General features: G+C 27.6%; 2 protein-coding genes across 4 annotated transcripts in view; both read right to left on the bottom strand.

The window, feature by feature from the left end:
- LOC107451395 (uncharacterized) overlaps positions 1-715 on the bottom strand; it is an 11,933-nt gene extending 11,218 nt beyond the window's left edge. For both annotated transcript variants that reach the window (XM_071180514.1, XM_016067467.3), the window contains exon 1: positions 578-715. The gene's annotated coding sequence lies outside the window, so the exon portion shown is untranslated. The remainder of the gene's footprint in view (positions 1-577) is intronic.
- A 3,479-nt stretch (positions 716-4,194) lies between these two features.
- LOC107451401 (uncharacterized) lies at positions 4,195-13,535 on the bottom strand. 2 transcript variants are annotated; one of them, XM_016067479.3, is made up of 7 exons: positions 13,409-13,535; positions 11,879-12,014; positions 10,408-10,472; positions 7,964-8,071; positions 6,418-6,459; positions 5,093-5,116; positions 4,195-4,375 (listed from the first exon to the last, which is right to left on the bottom strand). In XM_016067479.3, exons 2-7 carry the CDS (start codon positions 11,988-11,990, stop codon positions 4,304-4,306), a joined length of 423 nt encoding a protein of 140 aa, XP_015922965.1. In that variant the 5' UTR covers positions 11,991-12,014; positions 13,409-13,535; the 3' UTR covers positions 4,195-4,303. The 2 variants fall into 2 exon arrangements, with proteins under 2 accessions (XP_015922965.1, XP_015922972.1); XM_016067486.3 differs by lacking the exon at positions 13,409-13,535 and adding an exon at positions 12,853-13,192.
- Between the last annotated feature and the right edge of the window lie 376 nt (positions 13,536-13,911).

Genomic DNA, 13,911 nt, shown 5'->3' with positions numbered 1-13,911 from the left:
TTGTAAAGTTTAATAGGATAAATATATATATATATATATATATATATATAGAACCATCGTTAAACAGCTGACGCAATTTTTGAGTTCACGACTTTTGTTCAGAAAACAAGGAAACTCCTGGATTGGGAGAAATTTAGTGGAGGACTTTATGAAGGAATTATCCCGCATTTGCGTCACATGGAGAGAAAAATCACGAAAGCCTCCCACGGTTAGCTTGACAGCAAGGGGACTCTAACCCACGATCCGCCTACCACTGAGGATATTTTATGTAGCACTGTACTTTGGTTAGTTTGGTGGCTCTTACATTGTTTTTATATACTTTATTATTTACAAAGTCTGGGTTTCACCGAAAAGAGTTTGATCAGTCAGGGTTCCCTATCAGAAAAAAATTTGGGAGCCGCTGGTATAAAGGGACATTCCGGTATGTAATGACACTAGGAACTGTATTTGATTTTCGATTACTCTGAGAATTCTCTCTGGAGTTCCACTAGTCACTATTGGTGTAAATTAGTTGCCACTACTTTCAGTGTTAAGATACACTAAATATTTTAAAGGTATGAAAGAAAAATTTATTTACCTCTCTGAAGAAGTTACCCTGAGAGCACAGACAAAGAGTTGCTCATCGGTTAAAGGCCGACAAGTCAATTAATGCAAGGCAAGAAAAGATAATCGATCCGCAATTTATGCAACAATAGGCACCATTTGGTACAGATGAAATTGCGTGCGAGATAGATAAAAGCAAACATGTTTTGCTATTGATTTTTCAAACAAATTACCATTGATCATAAGCAAAAATAAGTATTGGTTAAACTTGTACCAAGGGTAAGCAATTCGATTTAGACTAAGAAATCTATAAATGAAATGGGGAAAATGATTGGATTTATTGATTTAATGAGGAAGAAAAATGCCATTTTTTATTCATGCAATTCATTTACACATAAAATGAATTGTATCGAATAAATATTTTGCCTCATAAATTTAATGCGTTTTTATGACTTTTTTAAAACTTTATATAGCTAATTTAAATATTTTTATTGCAGTTGACTAAAAATGAATAAATAAGGCAGACATGACAGCTATATTGTGATATTTTATCATATTCGTCAACAACACGCAAAATTTAACAGTGTGAATAACAAAAAAGTTAAAGTTAAATTTCTTTACATTTTCAAAATAATATTTAATATTTTTCTAAAGTTTTTGTAAAAAAAAGGACACAAACCAAAAAGACAAATGTTTTACGTACAATAAAAATATTTAAATTTTTAACAAAGAATTTGTGAATTTTAAACAATATATCAGATTAAGAGTGGACGAATAACAATGTGGAAATGATGGTTTTGTTACTATTACATGCAGTTTGTATAGAATAATTTTGATATAAAAAGCCTTAAAGCTGGGAAAAATATGTAACATTCACCGTTTCACTAACATAACTAGCTAGGAAACACTTTGCGATGTTTAGGGAAAAATTTGTCTAATAAATCCAATGTTATGGGGAAATTTTGTGAACTTTTCTTCCATTGCTAGGCAACAGAGATTACATTAAGATTGTAAGATTAGAACTACGTAACTATGTAAGGTTAGATCTTACATTTTTCTAATTTTTATTGTTGAAAGTTAAGAGTTTCTAAGCAACAGAATAATGTGGGAATAATTTTTTCAACAACACCGTAGATTTCAGCTACTGTTTAATAGTTAGTTACAGTTAAAATTAGAGTTACTTCCATCTAACTTCGTTAGAGAGTTACGACGTATGTGTAACATTCTCTGATTGGTCGAGAGCCGAAATTTACTGAAACAGAACCTAAGAAACTTTTTCTCGTAGATTTAAAATGGAGTGATCGAAACGGTATTTTTATTTTGGCGGAATCTCATAAATTCGGGTGCATATTCTTTTCCTTTGCTTTTAAAATTATACTAAACTGTTCCATATACACAAATACAATGATAAAAAACAGTTTTATTTTGTGAAATAAGTAGATTTTAAAAATTATGACAGCTCTACTTGTCACTTTTAACAAGCTATTTATGTTATTATATGTCGAATAAATCGTTAATTTATTGAAAAAAATGTTAGTTTTCTACCTAAAATTATTTGCGGGAAAAATTTTGGAAACAAACTAAAAATTAATTATATTTTTATATTTATTGTAAATTATATAAGCGTAATTCGCACATGAGCAATTTGCTGTACTTTGGCATAGTTCCTTGTCTTTTAACTGAGAAAAGAAAAACGAATCGAAATATTGATGCCATAAGCAACAATTCTGAAATGGCAGCTGTTTATTCATTTTTCAATTATTATTAATTATGGCAATTTGTCATTATTTTTGTTTGCTGTTTTTATTTTTCAATGCCTTGTCATGTTCTTTAGGTTCAGATTTTCTTCAATGTGGAAATGTCAACTTTTACTGAGTTATTGCACATTTTTAAAGAAATGCAAGTTGTTTTTTTAATGATTATATACTTGATTTTTATGCCTATTTATTTTTATGTTTGAAGACAAATATGTCATTTTTTTATAAATTACTCATGCATTATTGATTAAGAAAGTGCGTTAGGTATAGATTTCAGGAAGTCGGGATAGAGATCTTTTAAATCACTTTGCATTTTATTGAGTGTTGTTTTTAGAATTTCTTGCATAATGATATTATTATTTTCATTTTTCATTATTTTTATTTTTAATTATTTTTATTCGATAAATAAAATGTTGTTATTATATTATATACTGAAAAATCATACTACTCTGAATTTAATTTAGTGCTGTCTTTTGATTTTCTTCCAAAGTGTATTATTTTTTTTTAATTTTTCATTATTGTTATCTAAAAAATAAAATGTTGCTACTATTCCTTTTCTCTTTATTTAAACTTTATTTTTTTGGTTTAATGACACAATTATTAAATTAAAAGGTTCAATATGTAATATAACATGAGCACTCTAGTTAATCAGAAAGTGGTTAGAAATTTGACAAGCTATAAGTTTCCTTTGGCAATAATTTCAAGATAAATTCTATTGGTAACGGTCGTCGATTGCAAATAGTATTGCAATTCAGCAAACTGCTTCAGTTTAAATTTGAGTGCTCTAGCCAATCTTAAATGGTCAGAAACTTTTAAGTGACAGAAAATTCTCTCCGACAGTTATATCGTAAAAAGTGTTGCTGGTAGCGGCTGAAAAATGCTATCTCTTATTGACATAGAGCACGGAGATTTACTACTGCCTTGAGCTAGTCGGTCTAAAAACTGCAAGAATCCATGGACACAAACCTTCATCTATCGAGATTCCACCTCAAATATATTAAGATTCCATAAGGTAAACAAAAAATAAATAAGTGATATATGATACATCATATTACGATAAAAATATTTAAGTACTAAAAAGTACCTTAATAAAAATAATAATAAAAAATTACCGATGTAATTTTTGTAAAACTATCATAATTTACTCTTTTAATTAAAATGCTATCTATTTTAGTTTCCTTTTTAACATATCTTTGACTTAAACATTACATGGCACTAAAAAAAGAAATTAAAGTACTAATAAAAATCACTGTTAAAAGTTCCCATCACGGAATAAGAAAAATAGATTGTGGAGAAGCGTTCTTGAGTGTGGTAATCATTCCTATTATCTTCATCTTTTGCGATCCAGCTGTTTCAGTTAAATTGAGGGATTTTGAAAGACAAAAACTTTTCTTAATAAAAATAAAAGAAAGAAAAAAGAAAAAAGAGACTGTAAAAAATTGCTACAGTAGACTATCTATAAACTGTATAAGTGTATTGGGTGCATGTAAAAATTATTTTAAGCATACAATAATATGGTAATTTAATGATTAGCCCGATCACTGAGTTACTGATTCATTCTTTCACATAATTTAGATCGATTTGCTGACTTAGTAATTCACTAATCCTAGGATTAGCTTCAAGTCTTCTCCCGTTTTTTGCATGCTGTTTTAGATTCAGTCATAGTGATAGTTGCCATAGTGACACGCTATTCATAAACACAGCTTTTAATGATTGCAGTGATGAATGACGAAAAACAAGCACTTTTTTTCGGAAGTGATGTTCGTTGTTTTAATGAGTACAATCTTCTTATCCACAAAGTGCACTTGGAAAAAATTTCTGATTCAAAGATACATCATTTGTTACCTCCATAATAAGCATTAACAAATAGTAATAAATAATAGATACTTTGCAATTTTTTTAAAACTTTGGTTTATTTTAATAATGCATAAGCTTTGTAACAATACAAGTGTTCAATGACAATTTTTATAAACAAATTCTTGCATGAGTAAAAGCTCATGTTTTTATTCTTTTTCGTCCTTTATGAAGAGAATGTGAAAGGCATCATGTTTCGACAAAGAGGAAAGAACACAAGCCTGTAATATAAGACCCGAAACAATGTTAAATATTTAAAACGTCTTTTTCGAAACATTTCAGAAAAATAAATTGTTTAAACTTGATATTTTTATAAAATAGGATATTTTTTATTTGACTGTATTTTTTATTTGATCATCATACATTTTTTTCTGATCCTCCATTTTGGTAAAAAAAAATCACGATTTAAGGAAAATAAAGGCAGTACTTAGTAAATCTAAAAAAAATCAATGGCAACTCAGTCCACAATTTTTTTGTTTAAAGTTTTTTTCCGCACAGAGAAATATATAACGAGTACTAATTATTTGTGTACTTTGTCAATTATTTAGGGCAACGCCCAAAAAATGTGCAGAATTATAGTAATGATTTTCAAATTTTTTAACTCATAAACCTTTCATAAAGTGAAGATTTGGTTTATAATATTAACATTATATTAAAAATTTAATTTATATTAATAGCACTATATAATTAAAAATACAAATGTAAACAAAAATACCTTTTTTAAAATATTATTTTACAGAAAAACTAAACAACTATTTAATTTTAGATATAAACAAGAATGTATTAAAATGTCTACAGTATATAAAAAAATACTTCCCGAGCTAAATACTATATTTAAAAAGGATTTTTTCTTGGCAAATGTGTAAAAAAATGTTCACATTAGTCCACCTCTTTCCCGTATTTAAAAACCTTTTAACAAGATAATGTATAATACTTACTTTTGCTCCATTCTTATCCTTGACCTGGAAAAAAAAATAACGACACACATTAGATTATAATATTTTATGGAAAAAGATTCAAAAAGTTTTGTTATTTTCCATTTAGGCCTGAAATATTTTGTACAAATAGTACAGCGCAAGAGAAAAAGTTACATACGGTATAGTTTTGATCTAAATCGTCGAATTTCCATTACCACAAAATACTATATAACTTTTATGGTTTGAAGAGCTAAATTAAGTTATCAAAATTAACAACGGAGTAATAGCAGTCTGTAAAATATGAACAAGAATGCTGTTGAAAGTTTAAGCTGATTTCAGATATCAGAAGATTTTTACTAGCAAATAAATTGTTCGGGGAAATATGATTTGAGAAAGTCACACTTTCTTCGATAATGATATTTTTTTACATCAAATTATTATTTAGTATTGTTTTCAGATAGATATTTTCTGATATTTCCTGAATTTATATTAGATAACAGCACAATACTGTAAACATGTTATTGTCGGCTTGGAAATTGTGGTGTTTTTAAATCACTGGATATACATATTTGAGTTAACTAGCGTACAGAAATGTATGTTGCACATAATTCAGATTGATTCAAGGTACAACGAATATACACTTTTTTGGTTTTGTTAAGACCATTAAAAGAGGTAATATTTCTTTAAAAAAAATCGGTGTTTCATTTTATAGAGAAGGAAATTTTCGTATTTGATCTACTTCAGTGATGGGTTCAATTGTAAGTACTATTATAATTTTGTATTCAAATCAAACTTATTGAAAAAAGATATTCAGCAGTTAGAAAATTAAAAAAAAAATGTTCTCTCGAAAAGTCTTCAAAACTTTGAATGGTCATAAAATAACTGAGAGTACCTGTTACTACCGGTACCAACTACATATACCATATGCAGTATTTCACATTAGCAAATATTAAAAACCAGTATGAGATACTTGCGGTGCAAGGTACAATACTTTTTCTATATCTTAATAAAAATACGTTTCTAAATACACTTTTTGATTGAATAAATCTTAGAAACGTATTAAGGTTTAATCTAGGATTTTAAGGATTTAACTCTTAAGTTACTGGGATTGACTTTTATAATGTTTCGATAAATTTTGATAACGTTATGTTTCTTTCACTTAATGCCAGAGTGCAGCTTCAAATATGCGTTATTGACATTTATAATCTTTTAAAGCAAATTTTATTGACCACATTTTTTAAAAGGATTTTAAACATAGTTATGGAAAGGTTCTCCGTAGTTTTGATGTAAATCAGCATAGAAATGTTAGGCCTGAACACTGGAAAGATACTTCAAGTAAAACTTACCTTATCAAATTTTTGATCATGTGTGTGAAAACAAGCCATCACCTAATAAATAAATAATAATTCCAAAGTCATTAACAGTTAAATTGTAAAAGTAAGTAGACTTCTAAAATTAATTTGAAATACAATTTTTTTCAGATTAAATGAGAAAGCGGAATCTTTTCTAGGGTGAAATTTGCAACAATCTATTTCACTTAAACAAACTGTATTTGAAATCTTTCTTATGATTAAATAACACTTTCAAACTTACAAATATCAATGGTAGTCTAGTCTGTGTGAAAAGAAACTTTAAACCTCTAAACTTCGCTACCCATTTCTTACAATGATTATAGAAATTTGATGGTAAAAATATGTTCACGACTATCAGAGCTTTATTGTAATAAATTTCTTTATTTATTTCAATATGAAGTGTTATGATTGTACGTATCCTTGTAGGGGATTCTGGATTTACATGCAACATGGGTAAAATTTAAGCAAGCTATGATTTATAGTGATGTATTTTAGTAATGATAGAGATGGACGAAAGATAAGATGCTTGTTGTAGATCAATTCGCTCATTTATTTAGTTTTTCTACTCAATCATCAATGCTGATTTTATTCCACTGCACTTCGTATACCTGCTGATCTACAATTTAATCATAATGAATTAAAAAAAAGCAATAATTTTTAAGGCTTTATTTAATTTCAACTATATTTTGCATTATGTTCAAAATCTTCTGTACTATCTTCGACCGGCCTGTGTAAGGGTCAGGGAACTGACCTCGCATCAGAAAGGGTCTGGGTTCGAATCCCAGGCAAGGCATGGATGTTTTTTCATTCTCTGTACTATGTGTCCTTATTGTGGGGCAGCGTTGGCCGACTTAATGGTGCCCCTGAAATGGCACCCTTTGCACCATTAAGCCCTGAATGGTGCCCTTTGCAGACTGGCCAACAATTCTATTCTTCAGAAACCTGTATGACGAAAGGTCCTTCTCCATGTAGGCATTGGAAAAAAAAATCTCCAATTTAAAGTTTGTAAAATATTTATTGTTCGCAAAATTTTTATCTTTATAAGACTCACACATTACCTATCGGGTGGGGGGAGAGTTTGAGATAGGAAATGAATGGAAATAATTAATTTGGATCCAGTTTTTCGAAGGAAAGTTTTGTCAAAATTATTTTGAAATTGTTCTACAGTCAACTATAGATTTTCTGTAGTGTTTTCTTAACTTTAAAAATACAAGTTTCTGTTTCTTCATACTTTTTTCTGTTTGTTACTTGCAAGTATAATAAATTTAATAGACTATTTTGAAATTATTGCACAGTCAACTATAGATTTTCAGTGTTTTCTTACCTGCAAAAAGACGTTTCCTATTTCTTCATTCGTGTTTCTGTTTGTTGCTTGCAAATATAATACAATTTAATAAATTATTTTAAAATTTTTCTACAGTCAACTATAGATTTTCTGTATTGTTTTCTTAACTGTAAACATGCATGTTTCAGTATGTTTATACTTGTTTCTGTTCGTCACTTGCGAGTGTAATAAAATTTATAAATTAAAAACTCTTACTGCATCTACAAGTGAGAGATCTTTGCAGACTGTTTTTACAAATGCAAATAGGTCACCATAAGTCTCAGGTGCAAGTCTTTTGATGCATGTCCTTGCCACTCTCTGATTCTACAAAAATTAAAAAAAGCAAACTTTTAAATTAAAATGTCACAATTAGTTTTCTAGTAATGGGTATTTTGAAAATTAATTATAAAAAAAGGTTAAATGGAATAGCTTTTCAAATTCAAGGAGAATTAATGCGTTAAATAAATAAGATAATTGATTTTTTGCTGCTTGTCCAAGTTTTACCAACATATCAGGAATTGACATTTTGGAATTTTTTTGCGTTTTTTTTGTTTTGTTTTTTGTTATTATTTTTTATAATGTTAGCTTTTTAAAAAAAATTTTAACACTTAGAAAATATAAAAATAATGCATTCATTTTATTTACTTATTCTTTAATTCGCCGATTCTATTTATATCATGTCTTGTTAGTGCCTCCATACGATTAATCATTGATAATAACGTTTGTTATATCAATAGGAAACTATATTAATATTCTTTCAGAATTAAAAGTAAATATTCTTAAACATAACCTTATATAAAATAATAAACTAATTAAATATACTGAAAAAATAAAAATCCTTGTATAAAATGCTTAAAAAAATGAAATGTTTTCGCAGGGAAAATATTATTTGACTAACACTATCAAACGGTGTTGTTGAAAATTAAAATTCTCTATTCCTTAACTTACATAGTTTTGCAAATCTTAAAGCGAAAATTTACTTACAGCATGCTTAATAGATGAAAAATGAATGAGATCAAATAGTCCAAAACCACAGTTGAATAAAATAAAAATATGTTTAAATAACTAATCACATGGTTACAATCATTCTGTATTTGCCTTATTAGTTGCAAGTAAAATATCCAAGCGAAAGCTGAATTCTACAAGCCAATAACCAAAGAAATATTTGTAGTTTCAACTGTTGTTTTTGTCATAGAGAAAAAAAGAAGCATGTTGGGTTTTGGGAGTCACAAAAGAATTATTTTTACGCGAAAAGTATGTTACCGCTTAGTTTGTAGAAGTAAATATTGAAACTTTAATTTGTGAGATTAATATTCACCTACGAAACAACCAAGTTTGATTTGATAGAAACAAATGCATACTGAAACATTTTTTTTTAAATAATCCTTTTCTTGAGAATAATACATCTTAATAAATATTTTTTCTTTAAGAAAATCTTTATTTTTCCCTAAATTTGAAAGAGATAGAGACTATATTTGATTTTACGAAATTCAAAAGAATATTCTAAAGAGCAAGGAGTAAATTTTATATTCAAAATTAAATTTTTAGCGAAAAAGTTCACAAACATTTAAATTTTTTTTTAAAAAAATATATGTACATGTTTATGAAAAGATTAAAATATATGCATTTAGACTTCCATTTCCGAAAATAAAGTTTTTACAATTTTTATTTTTAATGATTGGAGATAATGTTTTGTGCAAGAAATGCACAATTAAAAACAACAACAAACAAACTATATTTTGTGTTAAGAACACAATCTTCTGTGTTTCTTTTGATATCTGCGTAAGAGGTGCAGAATATTGCAAAGAAAACGAAAAAAGCCAGAAAAAATTTCACAAAAGAAGCACGTAAAACATTCAATAAATTAAAACAAATTGTAATTAAAAATAAACCTCTTGTTAAGTTTATAAATAAAAATAGCTCTTTCAGCATGTCAATATTGAAAGACTATTTATCTTCCTTGTAGTTGCAATTTTTCTGACTGCAGAGCTGCTCGCATGGTATTTTTAGCTATAACTTCACCAGTTAATAACTCTCGAATGTCAATTTATTTTATTCCATCGTAATCTTTGCCAATTTTATTAAACATCTTCATACTTTCAAGTTTCTTAGTCTTACAGATTTTACACAAAAAAGAAATTAATTCCCAAAACAGCAGTAGCCGCCGCATTGTTATTGATTATTTATTATAGGGAAATACTATAATCATTAAATATTAAAATTAGAATTTATGCAAACAATGTTATACATTTCAAAGGAAAATTTACAGAAATGTTCATAATTTTAGGAATAAATAAATTATCATAGCAAGCAACGAAATTATGCAAAATTTTTTAATTCTTGTTATGTACAGGTTTTTAAAGGTCCTACCTCTCTTTTCACGAACTTTTACTATGTGCTTGTATCTTTTTCTTAAAAATAAGCAAACAAACATTGTATATGTTTTCGGGATCGATCATGTTATCCGTGCTTTTTTGAAGACGAAATTCTTCAGGGGTTTAATGAGCTTAAAGTTGTTGAGAATAATTTAAATAAAATATTCATTCATCCTATTCATACCTGTTTGTCTTAAAGTCTTTAAACATATGTTAAAATTTTGACTGGTCGAAAGTGTGGAAAATGAAAAAAATATAGCAAAATTAAAATGAATATTAATTTACCATTGTTGATGCAAATTGCTTGTAACACAATGCCAATTCTTTTATTAGGTCATCATTGTTTTCATCTACAGGGAATGAAAAAGAATAAATTAATAAATTCGTTCATCTGATACAATTCTAATTACTCAATTTAGTTAAATATTACATAGACATGCAAATACGTATGAAGGTTGATATGGAAGGAAATAAAGATTCTGAAATACTAATTTAATAAAGGGTATGGAAGGAAATTTTATGCATTAAAATATTAACAAAATGGCAAATAATTGTTTAATTTGTTAATAAAAATGTTATATATATATTTTTATTTTTTAAACCATTTTTCCTACATTGTGTCTTAACTTTTATTAAAACCCTTAGTGCATTCTGAACACTATTTTCATACTATATTTAAAATCATATATTTAAAACAGCTGTGGTGACGTCGGAGGCCCTTATAATTTTTTCAATACAGAGAAAAATTAAGATAAAGAAGTCTTGGTTTAAAAGCATTAAATAACTATTAAAATCTGATTTATGTGAAAAATATGGAACTTTTCAGGAAATTTTAGGAAAACAATTTTTTTAAAACAGAGGTAGTTTGTAGTTTATATCAGTGAGTAGTTTGTAAATATCAGTATCTTATTCTTTATTTGCTTCGTACTTAAAATGCACTTTTCGTATTTGCACAGCTGAAAATAAATAGTGCTGCATCATTTGCACAATGACCTACCGAATCTTTTGTCTTGACAGCTAACTTTATAACTTAACTTATAGCTTAACTTAAAAGTTTAACAGTTTACTTAACTTATAGCTTAAATTAAAAGTTTTTAAAATGCTTATTAGAGAAAATTATAAAAAATATTATGGAAATTATTATAGAAAATTAAATTAATTGAAAGTAATACAGCTCATAAAACTGTTAGATAATTACATGAATTTCGTTGAATTGCTACAAACAAACAAACAATAAATAAATAAATAAAATATTACTTTTTCAATAACAATTGAGTTACAATTTTAATTTCCAAAAGTCAGACATAGTTATTTTTTTAATTAAAAGCTTTAAGCATTACCCCTCTAAAATTGAATTGAGAAACGAAAAAGAGTTGTCAATATGTTGAAAACCTTAAAAATGAGGCATTGAAAATGAGGCATGAAATTGAAAATTGAATTTTATTAATTACACATCTTTTGTAAAAGAATTTACATGAGCTGTTAATGCTTCGGAGAAAAATAAGAGTTTATTATTTAACATTCATTTGAATTTATTATTTCTTTGAATTTGGTAGTCTGATGATAAAGTAATCAAATATATACTAATAAAATACAGAAAATTATTTTGAGTATTATTTAAACAAAATAATTTTCGTACAATTGTATTTAAATTATCTAAGCATTATTGGTATATATTGTCTTTCTTTACAAAAGATGTATACAGTAATAATGTAATCTTAAATTCAAAATATAAATTATTTAAATAGATATTTACCGCATAACTTCTGTACCCTTAATTTGATTTTGTCAATAGGCATAGGTTCAGCAGTTATGAAGATTGCTAAGGATAAGACGCAAATTGTGATGGTTAATCGTAGACTCACCATGTTTGAAATTATCAGGAAAAATATCTAAAAAAATAGCTATAATTAATGACTGTTTTTTAAAAAATGTTTTTACACACTGCTGTGTAAAATTATTGATGCTTATTGATGTTGATTTATTGACGCTTATTCTTTTTCTTCCCGTACAAAGAACGGGTATTTAGCTTGTAATAAATAATATTATTTTTGTAATGAAAATTAAATAAATATATTTAAATTGGCGTGATCAATTCATAATTTTTTTCCTCATATCATCAAAAGTATATATGTTACGTGTATCAAAAAGAAATAAAGATTATGTTATTTAATCCGAGGTAAAATTTGATTTTAACAGAAATATTTAAATTACAGTTCAAATTTAGCATTTCTTAATTTCTAATCAACTTTATTTTGGTTATAACGGCTTTTGTTTACAGCCTACCCAATTCTGAGTTTATGGCCTTCAATGTTCAACTCCGTAATCTTATAATCTTGAACCCAACCCAGAAGACAAAAAAATTCCTTGATCCAGCATTGGGACAAACTAGCCTTTGTGGAGGATATTTTAATAGAGCTAACCAGCATGTGCGTTACATGGAGAGGAAAACTAAGAAAATCACTCATTGTTAGCTCAACGGCAAGGGGTCTCCAACCCATGACCTGTCTACTACTGACGATATTTTACGTTAGGACTGTGGTCAGTGCGAACCGGGAGGGGAATTCGGAGCGACTGGCCATCGTCAGAGTTTGAACTTGGGTTATCTCAATGGTAGGCAAGTGCTCCATCCCCATAGCCAACGCGGTTATAATAATCAACATTATCATGGCATTTTAATTTTTCCTAAGATTATATAATAAAAAATATTTTCAAGAATAAATAACTCACGTTCTTATAACGATCTCTCTGTCATCTAGAGATCTATCTAGTCTGATGAGAGTATATCTCAGAATATTTTGCTAGAATATAAAAACTTCACGATCCCGTTGACTCAAAGCTGATTAATTTTCTGCATGGTAATAATTTTGCCTTATCTTTGCTCTTCCAAGTTGTTTCCAATCTTGTAAAATAGACAAAAAACTCAAATGAGTTAATTTGCGTTACTCTTTGACTTGCTCACAATTGAGCAAACGTACTAGATTGAAAAAGCATTCAAAAATTCATATTACAATTCTGTGATCTCTACAGAAATGTTCCTCAAACTTTAATGTAAGACAGAAATTTAAACTAAAATCTTTTATTGGTTTTAGGTTCAAAATTTAATGACAGGGATTGGAAAATATGTTTCGATAATGCGATTGAATTAAGACTTATAAACTAATTCATGCTCAAAAATTTCGTTTCTGATAATACAATACAGTATTGAAAGTTACAAATGGTAACATGCGTTTGTAGATTATTGCACAAGTACACACAGAAAATTTTATTTCAATATACAACATACCTGAATATTTTATTGAGTTCATAAGATAATCTCCGTCAAACCTCATGTCCCTTTTATGTCAGAGCTTTGAGCTTAAACTTTGGCTTTATCTTTGCAAAGTTTGCTTAATAGACAAAATAAATAAAACCATATGTTTATTTTTTTTTTATGAAGATTTACATTAACAAGCGTAAAAAATGAAAACTGTGGAATCTTTTTTTTTCTAAAATAGGTTATTTCAAAAGGTAGGTGAGGATTTTCCCACGCTTATTTGTGTTTTTTTGTCCAATTTCCGAAGTAAAAAATGTGTCATCATTTAGAACTAGGCAAATATATTTGCTATCAAGTTTTTCTTTCAATGAAATATAATTTCTTTTAACATATGGGAGAGAACAAGATACATTTTAAAGTCTAATTTTTTAACATTGATTTTCAGTTTTTAATCTTTTAAAACCTGACTTTTAAATAAACGTAGTTTCCAAAAACGTATGGTGTTAAATATTCGTAATTTTATATTAAAATTT

Source organism: Parasteatoda tepidariorum, chromosome 4 (assembly GCF_043381705.1).
Source record: "Parasteatoda tepidariorum isolate YZ-2023 chromosome 4, CAS_Ptep_4.0, whole genome shotgun sequence".
Classification (NCBI taxonomy): domain Eukaryota; kingdom Metazoa; phylum Arthropoda; class Arachnida; order Araneae; family Theridiidae; genus Parasteatoda; species Parasteatoda tepidariorum.
The sequence above is the reverse complement of the archived record's forward strand: the minus strand, read 5'-3'. Positions and strand labels throughout refer to the sequence as shown.